The sequence below is a fragment of the Pholcus phalangioides genome, unplaced genomic scaffold (assembly GCF_987345545.1).
Source record: "Pholcus phalangioides strain wild (caught in Gottingen) unplaced genomic scaffold, Ppha-v1.0 ptg000011l_1, whole genome shotgun sequence".
In the NCBI taxonomy this organism is placed as follows: Eukaryota; Metazoa; Arthropoda; class Arachnida; order Araneae; family Pholcidae; genus Pholcus; species Pholcus phalangioides.
In genome coordinates, this window is record NW_028301604.1 from 11,811,412 (window position 1) to 11,837,708 (window position 26,297).

Consider the following 26,297-nt stretch of genomic DNA (forward strand, 5'->3'; position numbering starts at 1 on the left):
AAAAAAAAAAGTCAGATAATAATGTGAATATGAGAAAGAATAATTTATTAAGTACAAAATAAGTTGGTCAAGCGAAGATCCAAAAATTCAGTGCATAAAACAAACTATAAATGTAGGGTACATCAAAAAAGCATCATGCGTAATCCCCAAGTGTGGAAGCAAGCACATTGACCATGGTGATCAGAAAAATCCCAATCACGGTCGCATTATTCAGGAAGTCCGCTCGTGGCTGATGCGATGCACGATTGATGTTGTATCTTGCATTCACAATCAACAATACTCCAACAAATATCTAAAAACAGTAATATAAGAAGAGAACTATAATTAATTTTTTTTCAAAAAAAATTTCCACACAGGCGATAACCATTATAAAAATTATAACATATTAATAGATATACAGTACGTATAATCATGTAGTTTTTTGTTATTACAGTACGTATAATCATGTAGTTTTTTGTTATTACAGTACGTATAATCATGTAGTTTTTTGTTATTACAGTACGTATAATCATGTAGTTTTTTGTTATTACAGTACGTATAATCATGTAGTTTTTGTTATTACAGTACGTATAATCATGTAGTTTTTTGTTATTACAGTACATATAACAGTATGTACCATAATTTCATTACATAATTTTCACATTATACAGTCGATGTTCGTTGAGAAGACCATGATTATTATACTACCAGTGTTATCAGAAAAAAACAATAATTTTGAAGTGCGGTTTCACTCCTCTTCAAAATTTTAAGGGGTAGTTTTATAGAAAGATGGGGTATTTTTAAGAAAAACACAGAAATAACTCTATTAAAAAAAATACCCAAAATTAAAAGGAGTATTTTCACTCTTCAACGAAATTTGGTGGAGTAAAATTGAATTTTGATGCTTGAATCACGCATCTAGATGCGTATTAGCAGACACCGATAGCGACCGTACCGTTACAACGACCGGTATAGATAAGTCCCACATTTTTTCATATAACTAGTATATCTGTGTGTCATATATACAAATACAAATACAACGCCACAACAGGCAAAATGCCCAACGAGGTGGCTGAGAAAAAGATGCCCATAAAAATATGGATGTCATATATTTCAAAAATATAGCAACCCAATTAAAAATGCAATAAATAAAAATTATAAACAATATATACACGTGATAAAAATTTTACAATGCCCATAAAGAATACTTATGGTTGTCTTATTCCAAGTATGGATAGCTTCTCGATTTACCCCAACATGTTTATCGTATATCTTTTTAAACGTATCAATTGTGTTACAATTTACTACCTCCGGGGGTAAGCTATTCCATTTATTACTGCCATTATTACTTCCATTGTTATACTGTTATACTACCTTATATATTTTCATTTCGATATCAAGAGCATCCGATACAACGTTCGTTTTTGACGAAACGATGGGCGCAGTGGTGTCGGACACACAAGTGCTGTGGGTGCTTTTTTATCATGCGGCAGAGCCCCTCAGAATTAATTCAAATATCAGTCTCCAACGAAAAAGTTGAGTTGGGCACCCACAAGTCCAATAACCGTTGATCATGAATATGCGTGTGTATGATTTAACTCCTTTTATTATTATTTCTTAACTTTATGTCTTTATATAAAACTACAGTATATTACGAATCTACTGATTGTATTTGCATAATTCAAAGACATTAAATGTCCATACCAAAATCTTTCGATTTTCAAGTTTTGATGCAATATTTTTTATCAATATAAAAATACATTCCATACTCTTAGTATATAAAATATATCTATTTTCATGAGTGAGAATCTCTTATAATAATTATTATTCTCTGGGACAAAAACGCGGAAACATACAACAAATGTGTAACATAATGTAATATATATATTTTTTTGTACGAAATTTCTTATTCTGCTTTTACCACCTGTCGGTGTATGAAAACAATCTCCTAGATCAGTAGTCTTCAACAACCAAACGGCGTATATTTCGTCTAATTCATCTAGCTGCTACATAATTTCAGATTTAGAAAATAAAATACCGTCTGTATAATTAGTTTTCATTAGTCATGGTCAGGTCTGCGAATTATTTATCCCATTTCAGCAGGTCCGTGAGATTATTCAAAAATATAAAATTATTCAAATTTGAGATTATTTAAAAATATAAAATTATTCAAATTTGAGATTATTTAAAAATATAAAATTATTCAAATTTGAGATTATTTAAAAATATAAAATTATTCAAATTTGAGATTATTTAAAAATATAAAATTATTCAAATTTGAGATTATTTAAAAATATAAAATTATTCAAATTTGAGATTATTCAAAAATACCCGGTTCGCAGGTGTAAAAAGGTTGAAGAATTACCGTCCTATAGATACTTAGTATACTAAACAATCTAGGAGGTATTAATGAAACAGAACAGTGAACCACTTCAGCACCAGCTGTTAATTGAGTATAACTGATACGTCGGCAATCGAAACTTTCGAATGGATTTAAAGTTATATACATACCTGCAAGATTATCGAAAGGCTAAGACAAGTCATCTGTAGTGCAAACAGTGGATCACTTTTTTCACTACGATGTTTCAAAACCATTTTTAGTTGAGAGGCGTTAGCGGTCAGAAGAGCAATGTCCATCATACCCTGAGCGACAGTTTTCTTCGTAGAATAAACGTTGTTATCCAATGGGCGTTTTCTTTTTGGTGGATCGAGCTGAAATAATAAGCGATATGCAAATTTATTAAAACGATATAAAATTGGGTAATATTACTGTCATAAAACAAAGACATAAGAAAACATTTGAGGCTATAAAATCATATAATGGAGAATGTGAATCAAATAAGAAGTTCAATGATTAAGATAAAGAATTATCGGACAACTATTTTATAGGTTGTGTTTCTAGAATTTTTATTTATAGTTATGATGCGCTATTATGGATGAACCTGATACGAAATAAATCAATTCGAAATTCTATAATATGTACATGTTTAATCCTATAGTTTTAAACGAAGGTTAAAAGCATTTCAAACGAAGTCTAATCTTTTATTTTTTACGAAGTGATAATTTGCCATCTTGAAATGTTACACATCGCTGTATAAGCTTCATTATATCAAAATTGGCAAAATAAACTCTTAATGTATCAGCAACTTCGTACAGGAAGGCACTTGATTTCAAAAGAATTAATTTAGAATCAAGGTCTTTAGCATGTCACTAATAATACAGTATTTGTACATATATCTAAACCTGTTATTGAAAGAAAAATATTAAAGTTTCGACGAGAATCTATACCTAATGATAGATGTCCTATCTATGTGTACACTTTGAAATATGTCCGTAATTGAATATATTCGGAATCAAAATAAAAGCCTTTACGTATCTGCAGCATCAATTCTTTGAGTATTTTAATTATTGTATTATGATTATGAAGTGTATGTTGCAGAAAAAGAGTTTTAGGAAACAAAAAAAACAATATAAAGCACCTCAAATTCAGTTTTTTAGATATCTTACTGTATTAAAGAAATATTAAAGACGTAAAACTTGCCTCTTCGTTTTCTTCATGGAAGACCCCCATCCCTTCTTCATTCTTATCAGATGGTTTGGATGTTGAACCGGCTTCAAACGTTTCTCCTCCATCATCACGAACAACCCTTGCCGAAGCTCTTGATTCAAGACCATCTTCCGTTGCCACAACAGTCATCTTCAATGTTCCTTCAATACAAGCAACTCTTCTGCTAATTATCTAGGAATGAATGAAATGAAAACCGGGGATAGTAATTAAGAAAAAGGAAAAAAGGAAGAAGAAAACACAAAGGAAGAGTCTGATCTATACTCTACTTTTTACGTTTTAGTTCTAGCGCATGCAGTAGCTTTCTAATCGCACAAGTGAAATTGCCCCACAAAGAGCTATTAATAAAGTTTCTGGGAACGGTAAGGTTCGCCTGTGCATATGAGCGAAAAACCATACGCGTATTCTTAACCACAAATAACGTCAGTCACAGATAGCCGTTAAGTGCTGTATTTTCATGCTATTCATAATTCCCTCTCACCTAGTATAAATATTTAGCTAAGTATTCAAAAACTATGAAATGTTCAAAGTTCTTCAGATATTTTCCATAGTATGGATAGTCCTACTTTTACGAGCAAGGATTATCGCAACGCTATTGAGCAGTGATGTACAACTGAAGTGGAATAAATTAAAAGAGCGTGCTCATAGAGCAGCGGTTGGGCGAAGCCCTTAGAGCTCCTCGTGCCCCTAGGAGCACAATATATTATATTAGGGCCACATTTGAGGGAAAGTAAAATTAATCAGTAAATTTTTATAAATAAATAAAAAAATAAGCCTGCGAGGCTCCGTCCTAGAAATTATGTACCAAAAAGGGCTCCGCGAGACAAAACAAGTTGAGAACCACTGTCATAGAGAATGAACGATTATCCCTTGATTATTCGATTACTTTATTGGAAGCAAAGAATTCATATAAGTGCTTCTCTAAATTCTACGAAAAATTGCATTTGGTATACATTTATTCACTGTTTTTCACCCACTATTAATAACACCAATAGTATTAAAGTACCAAAAGTACATTTTAAAAAACATGAAGAGCAGAAAATATTAGTATGAACAATCTTATGATAAAATTCGGTTAACGTTGTTTGTTAATATATTCTAAAATGCCACAAAACCAATACTCACTCAAAATAACGTTCAATCTAACGATGCAAGATCAATTCCCAAATCACGAAGAGTCGTGTAAATGGAAAAGTATTTTGACCAATATAATTAAAGTAAACTTGATTCATTTACCTAAATATCAGACATTTTTATAGCATAACCTCAATGAAAAAATAGGTGATATCAAATTCAACTGGGTTAGGAAAAATGAAGAAAGAAAATAATTTTTTTTAGCTGTATTCTATTTCATTTTCGAAATACCCTAACATCAATATATTTCATAATATCCGTTACACTTCATTACGTTGGAAACATCGAAGCTCTTTATGGATGACGTTTCTTTTAGTTACATCGGAAAAAGAACATAGCATACGCTTTATAGCTTCGGAAATGATTCAACAAAATTTTGCCAGGTTTTTTTTTTTTACTTTTCTTATTTTTGATATAGAAATCCTTTATAAATGCTGCAATAACATCCTGCTTTCATTATACCATATTACCAAGATAAATTACGAGAATTCGATAAAATCTCATCTTCTTTTCGCGGTCATAAAAAAAAAGTCTAATTCACGATAGAGCACTAGGATTATGGGGACAAGGGACGTTCAAAATGAAGATTATATTTCTTTAATGATTTCACCTAATGTGTTTTTAAATAGCGTAAACACGCACAATAAAGGCATTTTGGTGAATCTAATCAAATTATTTGGAAAACTTTTATGCTTAGTGAATAATTCATTGAAAAATATCTACAAAATTGAAATGAACTACATTTGTCCCCTGCGTTTCCTATTTTGATGAAATCCATTCATATTTTTATCATGCTTCCAAAAACACACACATTTATAAGCACGCATTTTAGAATGTGGCGAATGGTATTTGATAAAAAAATAAAGATTAAAATAATCGTGCACCAAAGACAATATTTTTAACAACTAATTCATATTTTTAGCAGTAAATATTGGTGGATTTAAAAATGAATGCTCTCAGTTATCTCAAATAGGTCATAAGAAACAAGCATGTTAAATTTAAAGTATATTGAAACAAATTTGGTTCACGTTTTGAATATAAGTTAGAAAAACAGACACGGAGAAAGCTAGAAATAGAGATATTATTTCCCGTAGACAACCATGATTTTTTAATTATAAAAATCGCAGTAGAAAACATGATTAACAAACAGATTTTAATGCGGTTTGTTGAAAAATATTTTACGCAAACTTTCCCATTTTTTTGTACAATAAAATACATTTCGTCATTTTCACGATTTGAACGTCCCGTATCCCCTTAATGAAATTGAAGACATATTGGAAATAGCTATCCAAACAAATAAAAGATTTGTGAATCCGAGTTTATATTATATTTAAAAAATTCCCGAAATTGTTTTTCCCGTTTGCCCAAAACTTTGCTTCCAAATTCAGATTTTGATAGCTCTATATTTTTGCTCAGTTAGTACTTTTCTCAATACCGTATCTACAGGTTTTCCCATTAGAATGTTACAGAATAATAATAAAAAAAATATTGTGATTCTACGTACAAATATATAAGACGTCAATAATTTTCTCATATATCACTTCCCAAGAAAGAAACTATCTACGAAATCCTATCTAAGAAATTAAGGGCTATAACGTATGTACAGTACTGGTAAAAAATTATATGAATCGTTCGTTAAGAAAGTAAAGCAAATTGACGTGTGTTAAAATTCAAAATAAAATTTTCTGTTCAACCAGTTTTGTTATGATAACATCAAATGAATTACAGTGGTTAAAAACGTGTTTTGATTTTCTTTGGTATTTATATGTATATATATATTTGATATTCCGAATACACTTACTTCTCTTCTTCTTCCCGATGATGTGAATGCAAAGATTAAATTAACCATTTTAAGAAGAATTAATTAATCATTTTGTGGCGTAACCATACGTGTTTCCAAAAAAATTGATGGAAAGGGAAGCAGTTCAACTCATCAGCGCAATGGGCGCCAAGTTGCTGTTCCTAGTGTAAAACCCTCCAGTTTTTTTGATGGGAACAGAAGAAAATATGATTTTTCCCCTTTCGCCATTTTTTTTAATCGAAGGAAAAACACCGATGAAATAGGACAAAACTGAATAGATGAAACAAGAATAGTGATTTCCTGTAATAAGCTCATCCCTATCTTACATTGCTTAATAAATAACACTTGAGAATACTTGACCATAGCAGTTAAAAGGTTAAATTATTTACGCTAATTTCATTTTCAGTATTCAACGGTCATAAATAATGCGTAACGGAGCGAGCGTAACGAAAACTAATCTCACACTTTTAACGCTTAATTCTCAGTATAAAGTATTATAGGACAACTAAAAGTTGTGGCATCGCGTATACACGAATACCGTGCTGGTAAGGAAAATGAAAAGATACCCCATTCATACAGAACCGTCTTTACCGAAAATGTATGAGCCCTCAAGTAAGACCTCCCAGATGTGCTACTTCGCCGCACACCAATTCCGGTCATATCCCCACACGGCAATTTCCTACCGATGGAGTTGGGTGGGCAATAAAGGCGCCATCTATCGCTCGCGGCTCGGTAAGTGAAGAACTTCCTAGAAATGTAGGTCCTCGTAGATAATCTAGCAGGTCATGCACCGGGCCGAGCATGGATGAAAGCCAGCACTTTAACAATGGGCTTATCCTGTTGTTGAGATCTCTTCCAGCCCAGCTTCGTGGCAGAGTCTAGAACACTTCATTCTGAGTATAAAAAAAATTAACAATCATCCAAAACTTTTTAATGTATTTTCCCCGGACGATTGGATATTATCGTGATTTTGCTGTATGCCTCTAAGGGCGGGACAGTAATACATGACTGAGTACTGTCGCGATTCACAGATTTTGTGGTGAAATGTGCTCTAAAAATGTGCACTTAAAAATGCAAAAATATGCACTTAATAATGCAAAAATAAGCACTTAAAATACCAAAATGTGCACTTAAAATACCAAAATGTGCACTTAAAATACCAAAATGTGCACTTAAAATGCCAAAATATGCACTGAAAATTTCAAAATATGCATTAAACACCCCAGAATATGCACTATAAATCTTCAAAAAATTCAAAAATTGCGAAATATGTACAAAAAATGAGAAAATATGCATTAAAAAATTACCATGCAAAAAAAGTAGATGTGGTTTTAAAATGCATCTTTCCTATTTCTTCGTGCATATGTATTTCATTTACCAAAAAAATATCCCCTCATATATATATATATATACCGCATATGCAAATAACATCTACATATTTTTTATTCAGGCATTTTTTAATTTTCAGTTTGTTGCAGTTGCTTAATAACGAAAATACCAGTAACAAAAGAATTTCGACGCTATTTCTAAAAAAAATTTAACACTTTGACATATCTCTAGAAATAGCCTTACACAATAAAACGGTCAATATTGGTAAAATACTTTATAAATATGTGTTAATTCACTAAATTTCACCTGCGGGGAAAAAACCGATGTTATGAAAATATTATGAGCAATATTTATTTGAAAAATTATAAAAAAAATTGAGTGAGCTTAAATAAAGCTTCAAAAATATGCACTTATACTGAAAATTCTTTGATTTTACGTATTTATATGCGTTAATGCTAAAAAAAGACCAAAATATCCAAATGCATATGCACATATGCATTTGCATATAATCCGGGCTCTAGTGATAACAGACGAGATGGGATCGGGAGTTGGAGAAAAGTTCCGGGATTTTCGTTGAGAAGAATGAATGTACATTAATGAAGGTATATTTTATACAGAAGAAATTGTATGGAGTGGGCACATGCCATCGCATGCTACCTTACACTTATATTATATACAAGGATACAACAAACAAACAAACAAAACGAAAACCTTATTGAATAATATAAAATATTCATCAGACGAGTCATCTCACTTAACACCTTATTGGTGAGCAAATGGATTTGATAGGCCTTGTTAACTTGTGGGCTAAATGTCAGCATCAGTTTCATTGGGTTCAGTCGCTCTTTTAGATCTGATGGGAATATACAAAATAAAAATATCGGGTTTTTTTTGGGGGGGAATATTTACAGTTAGAGACCACCCGTGCAATCTCGCTTAGCACCTCATTCGATGAGCATCATGAATACCACAATATGAGTACTCAAGTGTGTTGTGGACATGAAATACATGGAGAATTGAAATAGAGAACGGAAAATAATAATAAAAGAAAAATACATGTACATATACAGTAAAAAAACCCCAACAACGGCGACCAGGGCCGCAACTAGATACTTTGTCATCCGGGGCAAGCCGGTATTTTGGCGCCCCTTGTAATGTAGAAGAAGCAGTTAAAGGGTGAATTCGACGCCCCCTTCTGGTTCAGCACCCAGGGCATCAGACCCGCCTGCTCCCCTTGACGGCGACTAACGGGACCGTGAAAATGTAGCCGTTATTGGGAAGTAGCCGTTAAACGGAACGGCCGTTCTATTTCTGAAAAAAAAGACAACTAAAATTTGTGATCTATATAACATGTGAAATGATAATCCGTTCTGTAATTGATTACGATAATTATGTCATTAATTACTTTATATAATATTAATTATTAAAATAAATATTTTTTTCAGAATATATGATTATATTGATATTGTAATATATTATAATAATTGATTAATCGACAGGGCTGCCCTACTAGAGAGGATCAGGTTAGTCTTGTGCAACGGCGCTGGACCAGGGGTGTCAAAATGTGTGCTTGCCTCTGGTAACCAAGCTTCTAGTTGCGGCCCTGTCAATCGATCCACAGTGCTATTTTGGAATCCTAAAATTTAGGCTTGCAGTACTGAAAGAGAACACAACAGAAACGACTTGGCGAAAAAAAAAACTTATATGGACTAAGACGATGTGTACCAGAAACCCCATATAGTTTTTTATTCCCACCCACGATCAACTAGACCAGTGTTTCCCAAAGTGGGCAATATTACCCCCTTGGGGGCGATGGAAAGGTCCAGTGGGGAGGTAGAAGCTTTGAGTTTAGTATAGGATACTATGCGTTAACTTGGGTTGGGTTGGGGGGGGGGGCGATGAGAAGAAAAAAATTTATAAAGAAGGGGGGGGACGAGATGGGACGAAAATTTTGGGAAACTATGAACTTTACCATACAATACACAACCCATGAACTTATCCCAAACCTAATTTTGTGAGAACGAACCAAGCGGCACATTCTCAAATCACTTCAGTGACTTACAGCACATTTACAGATCATTTAAGTAACCTGGGGAGCTGTTCCAGATCACTTAAGTAGCCCGCGGTAAAACTATATAGCTCACTTAAGTGAACCTTTTTCCATCTCCACTGCCTTCAACACACCCATCTAGCATTTGTACCCAGGAAAAGAAAGCTTACATATTTCCCCTTCCCCCACTGAGTGGAAAAATCTCCCTTGAGAAAATCAGCATGAAAATTATTTTTCTCATAGCGAAATGCGCACCTTTTTCCGATTCCATGTCCAAAATGGCCGTTGTTCGGCTGTTACCTGAAATGTTAAGAATATGGGACGCGTTCGGTTTCAACAAAATGTGGCCGTTGTTCTGAGATTGCCGTTAGAGGAGGTTCTACTGTACATACATTTATCTGCATATACACACATATATGTATATAACTGCCAGGCCGCGTCGTCTCGCTCTTACCTATTTTGGTGAGCAATGTGGGATTAGTTTAAATGGGGGGGGGGGGGGGGAATTATCTATTTTTTTTTTCTCTAAAGAGAGCCTTAGCTAAGGATTAGCTTCGTTCTTGTTGTTTTGGTTGAATCGCTCTGGCTGGACATATTTATAGAAAATGAATATACAGGGTGTCCTGTAAGTGCTAGAACGACCTTTATCTCATTAACCGTCCGTCGTGGAGGTGTAATTCCAATTTAAAAAATGCTCAACAGGCATTCAAAAATTAACCTTTACCACTTTTGGGAGTGAAAATACACTGTATAACAATATGAAAATCTAAATTTTATACGGTCCTCCTGTGCTCTAACTTCCAATTAAAAAGTTGTTGCCCTTTCTCTCGTGATGCCGCCAACAAAAAAAAATTAAATGTTTCTAAGTGTAGTATTCACAGAGATATTCTCGAATTCAAAAAACGGCGAAATATTGAAAAAAAACAGCGTTAAATGCGGGAAAACAGTTTTTAATAAGCCTGTTGTGGTTTTTTTTTTTTGGATGCTTATACAGTGGAACCTCACTTAACGGACACTCCCCGTTAGCGGACACCTCCCGTTAGAGGAAACGTTTCTTCTCCCCGGTCCCGTGGAATAGGGCTTTAATGTATTTCACTCCCCATTATAGCGGACACTCTCGATAGCGGACAGTAAAATTCGGCAAAATCTCTTTTATTTCCAAACTCTAGTTTGTGAATTTTTGTTCAAAATTTGGTTTTCATGTTTTGTTCATAAATTTATCATATTCAACGGTGATTATGTATAATCAAAAGCTCGTATTGGTAAATATGATAATCTATCAATTAATTACTTCATTAACTGAACATAACTATGGTCCAGGATGCTGATTCCGAATGGTAATGTTGGTTTTGTTTGCACATGTTGATACGTGTGAAGAAAGCCAACATAACTGATAATGTTGTTATGAACGTTTACTTCTCTCGTCTTCACACTTATTTTAATTTAATTTAATTTTTATTGCAAAATATGTGTGTTGCACGTATCATGTACAAATAAAAATAATTAATTGGTTTAATGAAGAGAAGAAAGAATATAAATATATTTATTAGGTCATATTTATATATCAGACTTTATTTGGAAATTATGCATAATCACCGGTAAAAGTGATAATTGTAGTGAAATTTAATGAAACTTTCTTTATTGAGATGATTGATGATTATGCATAACCACCGGTGTATCATTTTTACCCATAGTAACATATAGGAACCAACTGCGACCGAAGCCTAACGTCGTATAAATGTGAAAGTCGTATAAACGAGATTCTACTGTACATCGTACCTTCCCAATAGCGGACACTCCCCGTTAGCAGGCAAAAGTCTTGGTCCCATGAGTGTCCGTTATCGAGCGGTTCTACTGTACCACGCTGGGGTGCCATGGACTAAGAATCTTTCGACTACCGTCTTGTAGTTCTTAGTTTTGTGAGTGTCCCATGATTAGCGTGCTATTTTAGTTCAAATATTTATTGCGCTTGGCAGTCCAGTGGTTAGGGAGCTATCTTCTGACTATGCAGGTCTGGGTTTGAATCCCGGTTCAGGCATAGATGTGTGCACTAACAAGTTCCCTGGATAGATCTCTTGGAAATACCTGACGTTATTATAGAAAAAATGGAAGTCAGTCACTTTTCGTTCATTGCTGTGTTGATGTGCGATTCCCAGCCGAGGTCTTTTTGAATTGGTTACGCTTAAATATTTGAGATTGTTTACAAATTTAATATTTTTACCATTAATTTTTATCCTGGGGGGGGGGGATATTTTTTTTTGTGAAACAGAGAAATTGTGTTTTTTCTGTTGAGACAGGTTGCGTTCATTAAGCCAATTTGAAAAACAGTTAAGAATTTTAGTTGCCTTTGTCACTAGCTGTGATACGTTAACTGACCCTACCACAAAGGCAGTTCTCAGCAAAAGCTTGGACATGGGCATCTTCCGGGAGGGGGATTTTTAGGGCTTGATTGAGTACAAGATTCCACAAAGCTGGCCCGTTATACGAACCCTGTGGATATCCAATATCTTATTTTCTAACCGCCAGGACTTCCGGTGTTGTGATGTGAAGACATGTCTATTTGCTAGGAGGTCCGAAAATACTGATTTAATGTTGTTAGAAAGGGGAGCTTTGGACAGTTCTTGGTTAATTGAGGAATAGGTTGTTTTCGAAAGCTCCTTTAATATCAATACTTATAAAGGCTTTTTTGCTCTTGAATTCGTTAATTTTATAGAGTATTAAGTTGAGGGCATTGTCTCAGAGACGTACACGGAGGGAATAGGGGGGTTCGTGGCCCCTCCCCCCGTCCACGATCAAAAATTTATTTTTTTAATGCAAAAAAAATTTTTTTTAATTGAAATTTCAAAAAAAAAGTACACCATATGTTATTATAACCAATTTCTGTTAATTTCAATGCTATTCGAAGGCTATGAACTCAAAAAATGTATCTTTAATAAATTCATTGCGACCCACCCTCTAAGTCATATATGATAAATCGCATAACGCCAGCGGACCAAATATGGCCCTGAAGGTTATATGATGCGGCCTGCCCTCCTCAAAGCTAATTTTGTAAAAATGAACTAAGCGGCACATTTACAGATCTCTTAAGTAATCCGTGGTACAATTCCAGAGCAATTAAGTGGCCCGTGGCACTTTCACAGATCACTTAAGTGACACGCGACACAATTCCAGAACACTTAAGCGATCCGTGAAACATTTAGAGATCCTTTGAGTGACATGTGACATAGTTTCATAGCACTTAAGCGGCCCCCAGTGCGGTTCTACATCACTCAAGTTACCCGCGGCACATTCTCTGATTATTTAAGTGATCCGTGGCGTAATTACGGATCACTTGAGTGATGCGTGCCACAGTTCCAGAGCACTTAAGCGGCCCGGACACATTTCCAGATCACTTGGATCCGCGAAACATTTAGAGATCACTAAAGTGGCTCTGTATCGTGGGGATAAGTTTTATAATCCTATGCACCTCAGCCGGACTGATTGGAGTGTCATTGTAGTTCGATGATGTCGGTGTTCGTGATCTGTGCGGAGGACGTGCTAGGTCGTGTGGGAAAGAGTTTTTCCAGAATTATATTAGCACAATCTCTTTGGGTTCCTGTTCCTTGCGCATCTTCTCCAAGATGTTTGGAAAGCTGGGAGGGGATGGTGCTTTTGGATTTTACTGTTTTATATATTGTTTACCATAAGGATTAGAACCTTTGTTGCAGAAATCTCTGAAGGTTTCTCTTTTTGATTTACGAATTAGTTAAAAAAATGTTGCTCTTTCACGTTTAAATATTATAAAAAGACAGGGTTTTTCATTTAGGGAGTCTTTTGTGTTCTAAGCTGAAGCTGTAGTTGACAGCTTTGAGTTTACTTTGCACAGAATTTACTTGGGGGTTCACCAGGAGGTTTTCATATTAATTTTGGGTGTTTTCTTTTTTGAGAGATTTATGGGGGCAAGCAGCCCACGATACTGGAAAATAAAATTTTCCAACCCTTCCATTTGGGCGTTAAGATCCTCCGAAGTGTGGCAATTATTAATTAAAGTTATTAATTTGGCGATGTCCCTGAGACTCTTATTAAGTTTAGAGAGGCCAAATTTACTTCTGAACATTATGAGTGAGATAGCGTTGGCGAAGATGTTGGGCTCTAAATCAGAATGTATTTATGAAGGCTGTCTCAGAAGTCTGTTGTTATATTTCTATTTAGACATTGCACTATTTGTATGTTTGTTGAGAGAGTTAGGTCTGGCCAGCCTTTTTTGTCCCCATGAACATATGAAAGTGGCGTGGGAACTCAGTCAAAGCCGACCACAGACTCAAGGTCGTCAACAATTATCATTGGATTTTGAACGCGCTTGTTGGATTTTGAACAACGAATGGCAGCGGTTGTTCTTGTCCAGGTAGATTCTAATGATCACTGATTAGAATTTTCATGAATTTTTATATTTTAAAAATTTATAAATTTCAAAAATCTGTGTGTGAGAGAGAGAGAGAAAATTCAATATTTTTTAAAAAATACTTCCCATGGGTTAATTTCTAAATCTGAGGTTCATTTTGCTAACACACATGGCGAGTAAACATTTCTGTAAAATTTCAGGATTTATGGGGCAGTTGTTTTTTTTCTTTTAATCTCACGGATGAACTCAAAAAATGAAATCTGAGGAAATCGTAATAACAATCGTATAAAAATTTGAAAAGTGCAACGCACACGCACGACAGGAAAAAAAACTGGTTTGCGCTTTCTCGATTTTCTCTTAGGGTAAATAGAATGTGAATACCTTCATAAACGCTAAGTTATACGTTTGGTGTACCGTTGGTGAATTTAGCAGGATTATGAAGTGACGTCATCAATTTTTAAACGTAACTCATTATTTTTAAAATAAAAAAAATTGAAAGCACTTTTCCATATTAGTTTTTCACAGGGAATCATTATTGGGCGGTCGATAGTTACCGCCCTTTATAAAAACACTAACTAATTTAAACACCAACCTGGATATATTCCGGGACCCAAAGTACTCCTATACAGGGCCGAGTAATGCACTTGGTCCCACTATACCCTCTAAGCTGAGAGAGTGCATGACCGTGCACTGTGAAAATGCTCCCACGCAAGCGAAAGCACCACAGAAGAATCGGGTTGGTGCACAGGAAATAAAAATTACCGCGTCCAAGTTACACACAATGTTAGTTGCTTTGATATGTCAAAGTCCCCAGTGGGTTCATGCCCATGCGTTGAGACGGTGCTGTACTCATGTGAATGTGTGTTCGAGCTTGGGTACTAAACCAGCTGTCCGTATTGTAAAAAGGCGCGTAATACGTAGTCGCACCCAAACGTGCAGTCGTTTCGATGGCATACCCCACACTAATTTTTTGATACTAGTACTTTTTTTTTTACTAAGGAAGAGGATACGATTGACTATCGGAAGGTGAAGCATGAGGCTGGTCATCCCACCGGGAGCAGGTACGAGCGACAACAAGTCATGGAACAAGTCACGTGTATGCGCAATGCTACTGTTCTAAGACTACTCAACACTACTTTTTATTCAAGTCAACACATAATATCACTCTATCGATGAGTGAGTGCATCAAAGAGCCTAAACTCAGAGCGGTTACTTTACAATTACATATTCTAGCGTGAAGCACTAAAAACAAAACAGCATCCCCGAGTGTTCTGCAACTACATCAATGAACAAAAATAGCATTCTTACAACAGACAGACATGCATTCGCACACGCTAGTCAAATAAAACACATGCACAATACTACACACTCAGCAAAAGAAAAATACATGCCACAAAAATAAGTGAATATTCATGAAAAATGCTTTTATTTCATCATTTTCAAACATAAACATAAAAACATAATGCTTCCAATGTATATTGGCTTGCTTAAAATTTCACAAAAGATATAGCGATTTATAAAGTACATAAGCAATAACTATGACATGCTTTAATGAAGTTAAATATACAAGTATAAATATAACTTTAGTAAAGTTAAAGCATGAAAATTCAATAACAGAGCAGCATTGGATTGAGCATAGCTTCCAGGCATCACTTTGATGTGCTAATACCATAAATTGCTAGGGAACAAAAGAAAAAAAGCCATTCCTTAAAATAAGCGAGTGCATCAACATACCAAAATAAAAATCATGAATTTATGCAATACGAATATATATATTTTTTTTAAATACAACGAAGCTTTAAAATATTTTTCACTGTTTTTGTATTATACGTATACGAATGTGTGAAACAAAACTAGAAAACTGCGACTACTACTTCTAAACCGACCCCAGTCTATCGCTATTGTGAGCAATATTTACTACCGTTTTATGTTGGTGTCTAAACCTACCTCACGTAAGTTGGGCCGGAAGTGCGTGTGTTCTTGACAGTCTACGTGCATATACTGTTGTAAATTTAATTTGTAGAAAGAATACTTCGGATTATATGATGGGATTATAACTAAGATTTTAAAATATTTCAGTTTTAAAAACGTACAATTTCTCGCAAATTTTATAAATAATTCCATCACTCATAATAATAGTAATTCCATCACTCATAATCGCTTTCTTTGTTCATTAAAATGTGCTACTGTGATTCCCATTTTCAAATCTGGAGATAAAAATTACTTGACCAACTATATCGTCCTATTTCGATTTTACCAATTTTTTTCTAAACCGATAGAATCCGCAATGAAAATCAGACTTGTTAGTTTTTTACTTAAAAACAATTTTTTTGCTTCTAATCAATATGGATTGCCGAATGCTTTACTAAACTTCTGCAAATTTACTTACACAAGCATCGACAAAAATAAACAAACTATAGCTATTTTTCTTGATATATCTAATTGATCATTGATCATTTTTGACGCACCACGGTCATTTTCTGCACACGAGGGTTAATTAGTCCGGGACCTACAATTTATTGCCGATTCCGAACGGCAAGCTTTTTTTTATACTCATCGAGGGGTTGGTGCTGCAAATATATCTAAGGCATTTGATTCCGAAAATCATGAAATTTTACTTAGTAAACTGTATTATGCTGGTGTCAGAGGTGAACCACTTCTTTCGTTCAGATCATAATTAAGAAATAGAACACAAAATGTTAAAATTAACAATTCATTTAGTTCTAACTCGAACATTGGTAGAGGAGTTCCTCAGGGCTCCATTTTGGGTCCATTGCTTTTCATTATTTTCATCAATGATTTTTGTACTTTAAAACTTTTCGGTAAAATTATTACATACGCCGATGACTCGGTAATTCTTTATTCATTCTACGATCATTTTACATTGGTATTTCAAATTGAGTAAGATCTTCCAGTTTCAAATTGAAAGATCTTGGAATTAACGATTACTTTGCTCACAACGATAAGAGGTTAAACGTCGACAAAACGAAATTTATGCACTTTTGCCTCAGGGGAAGTCCCAACTCGAATCTTGTTCTCAAATCTCCTGGAACCGGTTGTTCACTTCACGCTTGTAATTGTCAATGTCTAGTGTCTAGGAGAAGTCTTCTCGTAGAAATATCTCGGTATCTACGTTGATTCTAATTTGAAATGGAAATCTCATGTTGAATTCCTCACGAACAAACTCAGATTTTTCTGGTATAAGTTTTTTCATTTGCGAAAAATTGTTCATCACACTTTCTTGCGCTTTGTTTATTATGCCTGGATTCATTCATAATTACAATACGGTCTACTTACAGGGGCTGCGATTATAAGACTAACTTATTACCAATTATAACTATTTAATTCAAATTTCTCAAGTTTTTAGGGTACTCAACTTCAAATGATATTTCTTTATATAATAAATATATCCTAAACCTACGACAACTTGACTTCTATAAAGCAATAATTTTTCTGCACAAAAACAAAAATCTTTGTGCACCCAAAATTAATGTGCTTCCTTGAGAAGACCTCATGTGGTCTTTGAGATTCCCTCACATAGAAAAAATATTTTTTGCAAACATTTTTTTTTTACATTGCTAACATACCAAATATTGAAACTTATTTTAATACTCAGACATGAATTCATACATTTTGATTTTGTTTCACCGAAGCGATTTGCTTATTGTTTTTTACAAATAAATACCTGTCCGCCACCTGTATTTTTTATACTCAGTACATGTATTTTCTTGATTTGCCGTTCACATATATGCATATTTTTTTCATACAATATGTCTTTTTTTTTCTTTTTTGTCGCGCATTTAACATAGCAATACTAATTTCACTAGTGACTTTTAGTTTTAGCTTTATTGCATGTTGCCAATACGGGCAACGAAGTTACCCCTTGTCAACTCATATGTAACTAAGTGTATCAAAAATCACTTCAGTCTGTAATATGTTGTGCATATATTTTTCCCCCTTTTTTTGCTCATCTTATATAAGTGAAGTGAATGAATTTCTTTTTGGGGGAAAAAAATCCAGCTTTGTGCGTGCAGTCAGTTAGTGCCATTTTAAAGCATGGGCCCGGGGGCCTCACAAAAATTAGATCTGGTTGAAATTTTCAAGAATTTGTCTGGTAGGGCCTCACAAAAATCACTTGGCCCGGGGGCCCATGATGCTCTTAAGACAGCCCTGCAGTCAGTGTGCTCTCATCTCTACTTCAAATTGTGAGTAAAGTGTAATGATTGAATATTTGTACCCTTGTAGGGTATATTGCTCTTTGTGGCGGGACGTTTCAATGCGTGGGTAGTGAAACAAAAGAAAACAAACTTCAGGCGACTACCAGTGTGCTACCTGCACGGATCGAACCAGTTATATCTCTAATATTCTAACTCTATCTATTACACTATAAAACTTTGATAAAAATTCTTTTATAAAACTTTGATAAAAATTCTTTTATAAAACTTGAAAAATGTTACCAATAAACACATCTGTTACATTCGAGCGAACTTAACTGATCCGCTTATTGGTTGCATTTTTCAAGTTTTATAAACGAACTTTTATAAAACATTTATAGTGTAATCCCGGCCTAAGACAGAATTGTGATGAGAATATTTCTAAGCACAGACATTTTGAAAAAGTCTCCATCCCTCCCCTTTTTTTTCTACTTGCAAAGAGTTTGATATCTCCTGAATTTTTTTTTTTTTTGGAACATCATTGGATGTTTTGGAAATTTTTCTTTCATATTTTTCCGAAAAGACAGATCTTTTTTTCAAAATCTTTTGAAAATATTTTAAGGTATTTTTTCCCATCGACTACTTGTGAGGATGGGAATGAAGGCATCTTTACACTCATATTCTATGGGGCTTTAGATTAAACTACAAAAGAATGGCTCTAGGCTGCCTATGGGCACTGAATTAGGGATGAAGGAGAAAAATAATTACAAAAATTGCGAAAAAGTAGTTTTTATGCACGAATTTCAAGCATCTTTAGTTTGAAAGGCTGCTCGTGTGAAAGGGTATGCGGACCCGCATCCGCTCCGTGTGAAAGGGGCCTAATGTGTAAGTCTTTTAAACTGATACTTTTTAAAGAAAATGGCTTCTTCCTTCCCCCCCCCCCCGCCACACACACACACGCACACAGGCTTACAAAATACGGGGTGATTATAAAAAAAACTATCCCGACATATGGGCCCCTAACTATCATACCATTCACAGACACTGAATGAAATTTTGGCATAAGGTATTTTGAGGTGTGCGCTCAAGAATGATATGGAAAACAACAGTGTCACTCTAACAGTTACGGTTACAGTGAGAAAATTTCGAAAATATCAAATGGCAACACCAAGTTTTTTGTATTGGAATGCGATCTCCATACTGAAAAACACTAAACAGCGTTGGAATGGCACCTGTAGCACGAAAATCCCCGGAGCTAGGCAAGGAAAAAGTAAAAAGGACTTTGCCGTGCACCAGAGCATTAATGTTCGTTTCATTCGTCACACCGTTTCTTCGGCTGAGATCCCAGCCTGATTAGTCCTCCACAAGGTCATGTGGAAAATTTGTGAAACAATAAAATGCTTTATTTTATGCTGCTTCTCTGTCCTTATTGGTTGTCCTCACTTTTAGCCTATCTACCGCCGGTGATTTTCATGCTACAGTTGCCGTTCGAACGCTATTTAGGGTTTTTCACAATGGAGATCACATTCCAATACAAAAAACTTGGTGTTGCCATTTGATATTTTCGAAATTTTCTCACTGTAACCGTAACTGTTAGAGTGACACTGTTTTGTTTTCCATATCATTCTTGAGCGCATACATCAAAATACCTTATGCCAAAATTTCATTCAGTTTCTGTGAATGGTATGATAGTTAGGGGCCCATATGTCGGGATAGTTTTTTTATAATCACCCTGTATTATAAAATTCAATGTGTTTAATTGCATCTCCACCCAGTGCCGTCTTAATGCACGGCCCGGGGGCCTCAAGAGAAGAGAGGGCCTCACAAAAATGAGATCTAGTTGAAATTTTCGAAAGAATGACAAGTAGGACAGCAAAAAAATCACTTGACCTGGGAGCCCATGATGCTCTTAAGACGGCCTTGTCTCCAACGTTAATAAAAAAATATTTCAATAACACTTGAGGGAAAAATAATTAAGTCGAGCATTTCAAATCACTTGGAGCATTATCTTTGCGGTACGACAGAGGGTAAAAAATAGCAACAAAATCTTCTCGACTTGGGAAAATTTCTTATCTTGTACTCTCATTTTTTTGGCAGTAGATGATTTGCAACCAGCAGCTTGGTCTTTGATTTTGTTTCTCTGCTTTATAATCGTTTTCAAATTCAAAGTTGCCACAGAGATATTCAACTGTTTTGCAAGATCAAATTTTTTCATGAATTAAATTTCTTGTTCCAAAATTTCCCGTTATTTTTTTTTTAAAGAAAGCACTTTTCGTTTTGTCAACATTATGAACGGTGGATTTGACGCAGCCAGCAAGCACAGCACCACAACGAAAGAAAATTTCACAGGAAACGATCGAAAGAACTTATTGTGTATGTGTACCGTATGTGTCTCTTATCGGCAGACCTGTACCCTCCAAATGCTTACAATGTGTGGACTTTCTTACACTTTGAGGATAACGGTAAAAACATTGGAAGAAGAAAAAATTTGAAAAGACATATGGCCGTCAAAACAATTGTAACCCATTTCTTTTGGACTCATTGCGTCTGCATATTCCCAGAAACAAGCAATAAACAAATCACTTAAGAGTTCACTCTAAATGACCATCAGCTATTATCATTTATGGCTATTGCGGTGACAACATGAAAGAAGAACTGTTGCAGCAACCAGTGCCGTCTTAACGCATGGGGCTACATAGGTACGGCCCGGGGGCCTCACAAAAATGAGATCCGATTGAAATTTTCTAGAATTTACGAGGTAGGGCCTCAGAAAAACCAATTGGCCCGGGGGCCCATGATGCTCTTGAGACAGCCCTGGCAGCAACGCGTTTTCACTGTGTACAAAAATTGTGCGCATTCGATGGAAGTTTTCTCAAAAGATTTGGTGTGCGAGTCAGTGAAAACGTCAAATAATTGAGGTTTTGTGGCGAATAAATTAATTATTTTAACATTAAAATGTATAGGAACATATGCGACGGAAGTCAAACGTCGTATAAACGTGAATGTCCTATAACCGTATACCGAGAGACGTATAAACGAGGTTCCGCTTTATTTTTTTCTTTCTTTCTCTATCTGTGAAGTGCCTAATCATGTTGTTTGAATGACGTCACTCGGCGATTTCGGAATTTTTAATTTCGTTCTTGGCCTGTATTAGCATTCAAAATATTAATATTTACAATTTTTTTTGAGTGACCCATTATGATTCTGCCGGATATTTTTATGTTGTTGTGCATATTTAAATGAGTAGAATTAGTAGTAATTTTTTCGAAGCTTTTTGAGGATGACACCTTCCGACCCTTGCCTTGCATTGCCTCTGTAAGGAAGCTTATCGCATTGCACTTTTGTGTCGTGCACAAAAAGTAGCAATGGCAATAACTTCCTTTAGCTTCCGATGATCCTTTAGTGCAAAATATTGATGTTATTAGACGCCTTCAAAAGAACGGGAACAAGTGACGAATTAGTTAAATTTAAATTCAAAACGATTTTGAGCAAAATAGAAAAAAATATTGTTGTGTGTAGCGATTTCAAAAATCTCCTAAAAATATCGTTATAGAGGGGTTTATCGTAGTAGAGGATACCGTTGTCAGGGCCGCAACTAGGGGGAAGCAAGTGGGTCTCGTGCTCCGTTCGCTGGACCAGAGGGGCGCAAATTTAATTCTCAAACCTCTCCTTCAACATTACTAGGGGGCGCCAAAATGTGGACTTGCCCCGGGTGACCAAACATCTAGTTGCAGCCCTGATTGTTGTATCGAGAGTTTAACATTAAACTAGGCAATTCTAAACAAGATTTGAAAAAAATATATATCATTGTAGGGGTATTTATTATCGATTGTCATTGTAGGGGGGTTTTAGTGTATGTACAAACTCTGCAGAGTTTGCAGGATTTTCTCATCGGAGGGATGGGGGGGGGGGAACATTCAACAATTTTTTTCTTCCTGAAAGGGGTTTCGTTTTTTGTTTTTTTTACTGCAAAAATGAACCATAATCTCGGCTCAAGGGGGCGGGGGTGCACAAAATTTTTCGAGGATGGTGGGAAGCCCATCCTGGCCTGGGGACCCGGCACTAGCATGTGGAGGGCTATGGCTAGTCCATCATGATGCTTACACGATCGCACAGCGGCTAAACTACAAAAACTGGATACACAGTCTATAAACTCTAGTTCTATGACAACATGCAATCAGATGGTGCGATTTATGTGTCAAACTTATTTCATACTTGTAGATTCAGTTACGATTCAGGGGCTTGCGCAGGGACTTACCTTTGGAGCGGGCACACTGGTGAATTGAGCCAGGACCTGTCTTAGACTTAGTGGCGCCCGGTGCAAAAACAGTAGTCAGCGCCCCTCCCCCTTCTCCCTCAGGCGAAAATCCAGAGTGATGTGTCTGAGGCAATTTTTGCTAGTCATTACTGTCCCGTGAAATACGGGACAGATTCATTCTACATTATTATCAGACTTTTGGTGTGGTGATCGTCCATATCCCCCCCCCCCACACACACACACCTCTTGGTTGGATATTAAGGCAATGTATATTTAACGCGTTTCGGCGCCCGGTGCAATTGCACCGGTCGCACTGCCCTAAGACCGCCCCAGGATTAAGCGTTGGGTGGGGAAGGATAGGGATTCTCTTCAAAAGAAATTTTGAGTTACTAACATTTAAAAAACATCATAAATTGAGAGATATTGATTAAAAGAGCTCCTACAGAGTTTTTTGGCTAATATTTCGATTTTTTCAAAGCAACATTTTTAATCCCCCCCCCCCCCACGTCTCTGTTACGATTGCCTCAGTACACAGCTGTTTTTTCTCTTCATACTTTTTGGACATCCTGTCGTTTTGATTAAAATATTAACAGTTTTTCCCGTACGTTCACAATTTGCTTCTGGATTCAGCTCTTAATAACCCGGTAATTGGTGACTTTTTGTAACGATAAGCATATTTTGGCAGTTTTAGGAGCAACTGGCCACTATTTTGGTGACAATTGGCTATTTGTTAGATTTGGTATCCTGAAATCCGTATTTGCATGAATGAAATATAGTCAACATTTGTGTGAGGAAATTACGGAATTCAGGATGCAATAGGGGAAGAAATGAGGGAAAAAAATAATTTTATTCGATAACGTTTGGCAACATTGAGAGCTATATTTGTTTTCGTTCTCTAATCAAATGGCCGGTCGAAAGCTCATTGAACATTCGGCGATAAAAGGGAAATGTCAAATCATGCTCACGTGCAAAGGAAGTAAGTTTAGCGGTTCTATCCGAAATCTTTCTTACATGCAAAGTTATCCGAGTCAGATACCACGCGTGATGCATATATACTTTAGGAACACACTGTTATTGCTGTACCTATTACGAAGAGTTCGCAGGACGAAGAGATTACGCTTTCATTAGATTAGGCTTATCAAACGTGAATTAATATTCTCTTTAAGGAACCATAATTCGTAGAAATTAAAATGATTAGCAATCGAATAATATTTTCATTTTTGTATAAAGTACCCGACTGACCAAGCATCTAGTTGCGGCCCTGGATATGTCCCCCACGAGTGTGGGGCTTACAGGGCCCAGAACGATTTTCGTCGTTTTTTGTTTTTTCTGCTATAATTCATCATAAAGGGGCCCCCATGGAAGTCTGGTCTAGGGGGCAGTGCCGTCTTAACGAATGGGCCTACCCGGGCACGGCCCAGGGGCCTCACAAAAATGAGGACCGGTTGAAATTTTGGAGAATTTTCCAGGTAGGGCCTCAGAAATATCACTTGGCCCGGGGGCCCATGATGCTTTAAAGACGGCCCAGCTGGGGGGCGTAAAAGATCCCAGCCTAGGGCCCTGGATGTGGGCAGGGCCGTCTTAAGAGCATCATGGGCCCCCGGGCCAAGTGATTTTTCTGAGGCCCTATCAGGCAAATTCTTTAAAATTTCAACCACATCTAATTTTTGTGAGGCCCCTTTCCTCTTGAGGCCCCCGGGCCGTGCCCGGGTGGGCCCATGCCTTAAGACGGCACTGGATGTGGGTCGTATTCAATGGTATTCTCTGCATATGCGGGCCGTAATATTGTATATGGAGCCGGGACATGAACTAAAAACGGAAAGCTATCACAAAACCCTTTTCGATGCCAATCCTTTCACGCAAACGGGGGGGGGGGGGGGGTTGTAAATATCATTTAAATTTTGAATGTATAATTACTGTATTTTTATATTCAACCCTTTGTGCGGTATAAGAAATCTGAAAGTCTTAGGGACCATAACTGGGGTGAGAGGCGGCAAGGGGGTGTTTGGTCAAGACCGCAACTAAATGCTTGATCAGCAGGGACACGTATGCATTTTCGCACCCCTTTTAATGTTGAAGGAGCGGCTAAAGGGTGAAATTTGCGCACCGTGTGGTCCGGCGCTCGGGGCACCAGACCAACACCTACTAGAGAATTTTCTAGTGGGTGTTGACTAGACTCTCCTGCTCCCCACCCCCTCCCCAGTTGCTGCTCTGTCTCTGATTCTCCTCTTTTGACCACTTGGTAAACGTTATAGAGGGGCGTCAAAATACTATTTTGCTCCTGGTAGGTGAGTAAATTTTTGTATCTAGTTGCGTAACTATAAATGGGATTTTTGTGAACGTGATTTTGTCGTCCCTGAATTGTAAAATACGATAATGTTTTAAGTGTTTTTCGTTACTCCTAAAATTTGCCGAGGGTTAGTTGTTCCCAGGGCCGCAACTAGAGGGGTGCAGGTGGGTCTTGTGCCCCGGGCGCTGGACTAGAGGGGGCGCAAATTTCACTCTTCACCCTCTCTTTCGACATTATGAGGGGTTCTCAAAATGCGTGCTTGTCCCAGCTGACCAAGCATCTAATTGCGGCCCTGGTTGTTCCCTTTTTATTTTCGGCTCAGCCTGGAGCTATAACTGCTCTGATGAATAGAAATCATAGGCGGAGATAGACTCTGAAGTCTGGGGGCACGATTATGATGATGTCAATCCATATAGACATTACATCAGTCGACTCCATCTTTGATGTTGGGGGGGAGGGGGGGGCAATGCCCCACCGTATCTCCGCCAATGATAGAAGTACACAATATATTATGATTATATTCACAAATAGAGATGTGGAAGGCATCTCAAGAAAAAACGGTAAAATATGACCCAGCATCGATTTTAGACGCATTAAAACTTATTTTGGATGGGGTTGAAATTAGAAAAATGCATCAAGTTTGGAAATTATAAGTTTAATCACATTACAGGATACGGCCCACGGGCCGCCAGTTTGCGACCCCCTGGTATATGGTGTATATTGTTTCTTAAATTTGAGGAACTTCACTCTCTCCCGTTTTACGGATCAATTTTGGGACTTTTGGCACGCCCTCACATTCTAACGAATAATTTATTGCGGGGGTTCATAATCACGTCACTGAAATAGAAAAAAAAAGATAATATACGAGAATTAGTCTTTTGAAGGCAAGATCATAATACTTATTGCACTGCACACATACATTATCAAATCTTACCAGTTTTACCCCACATCCTTTGTTTTAGCAGGGTTTTGGGCTACAGCAAGGCCCTCTTCCTCCGGCTAGTAGAGATTGTCTACATCAAAAGGAAACCTTTGTTGTCGTTATGTTGAGTCAATGACGGTCGACCGAAACATAGTTTTCTTCTCAACACCCTCTCGATATTTTCCCTCTAGCAACACGAAATTCCCTTTTGAAAATCGAAAACTTCTTGAATGAATTTTTTAAACGATGCACCAAATATTTATACCAGTTGCTAGCTCAAAACATTTAAAAATCATTTAATGAATTTTAACCTCTAGCCAGGGCCGTCTTAAGAGCATCATGGGCCGCCGAGCCAATTGATTTTGCTGAGTCCCTACCAAACGAATTCTCGAAAATTTCAACCAGATCTCATTTTTGTGAGGCCCCTCTTCGCT

The 26,297-nt window shown here is 36.4% G+C and overlaps 1 protein-coding gene across 6 annotated transcripts; it reads right to left on the reverse strand.

The window, feature by feature from the left end:
• Positions 1 to 22: 22 nt before the first annotated feature.
• Positions 23 to 26,061, reverse strand: LOC149080064 (ninjurin-2-like). Of its 6 annotated transcripts, none has more exons than XM_089239013.1 (4): positions 25,876 to 26,033; positions 3,521 to 3,718; positions 2,491 to 2,691; positions 23 to 292 (listed from the first exon to the last, which is right to left on the reverse strand). In XM_089239013.1, the coding sequence occupies exons 2-4, from the start codon at positions 3,674 to 3,676 to the stop codon at positions 134 to 136; spliced, it is 516 nt and encodes a 171-aa protein (XP_089095139.1). In that variant the 5' UTR covers positions 3,677 to 3,718; positions 25,876 to 26,033; the 3' UTR covers positions 23 to 133. The 6 variants fall into 6 exon arrangements, 5 of the variants coding, with proteins under 5 accessions (XP_089095139.1, XP_089095141.1, XP_089095140.1 ...); XM_089239015.1 differs by having other exon boundaries at positions 25,861 to 26,009; XM_089239014.1 differs by lacking the exon at positions 25,876 to 26,033 and adding an exon at positions 4,670 to 5,052.
• Between the last annotated feature and the right edge of the window lie 236 nt (positions 26,062 to 26,297).

Coding starts and splice junctions, on each gene's coding strand:
- LOC149080064 (XM_089239013.1), bottom strand. CDS start 3,676: ATGACTGTTGTGGCAACGGAAGATGGTCTTGAATCAAGAGCTTCGGCA. Junction 2,692..3,520: donor TCCATGAAGAAAACGAAGAG/GCAAGTTTTACG, acceptor TTATTATTTCAG/CTCGATCCACCAAAAAGAAA. Junction 293..2,490: donor GCCTTTCGATAATCTTGCAG/GTATGTATATAA, acceptor TACTGTTTTTAG/ATATTTGTTGGAGTATTGTT.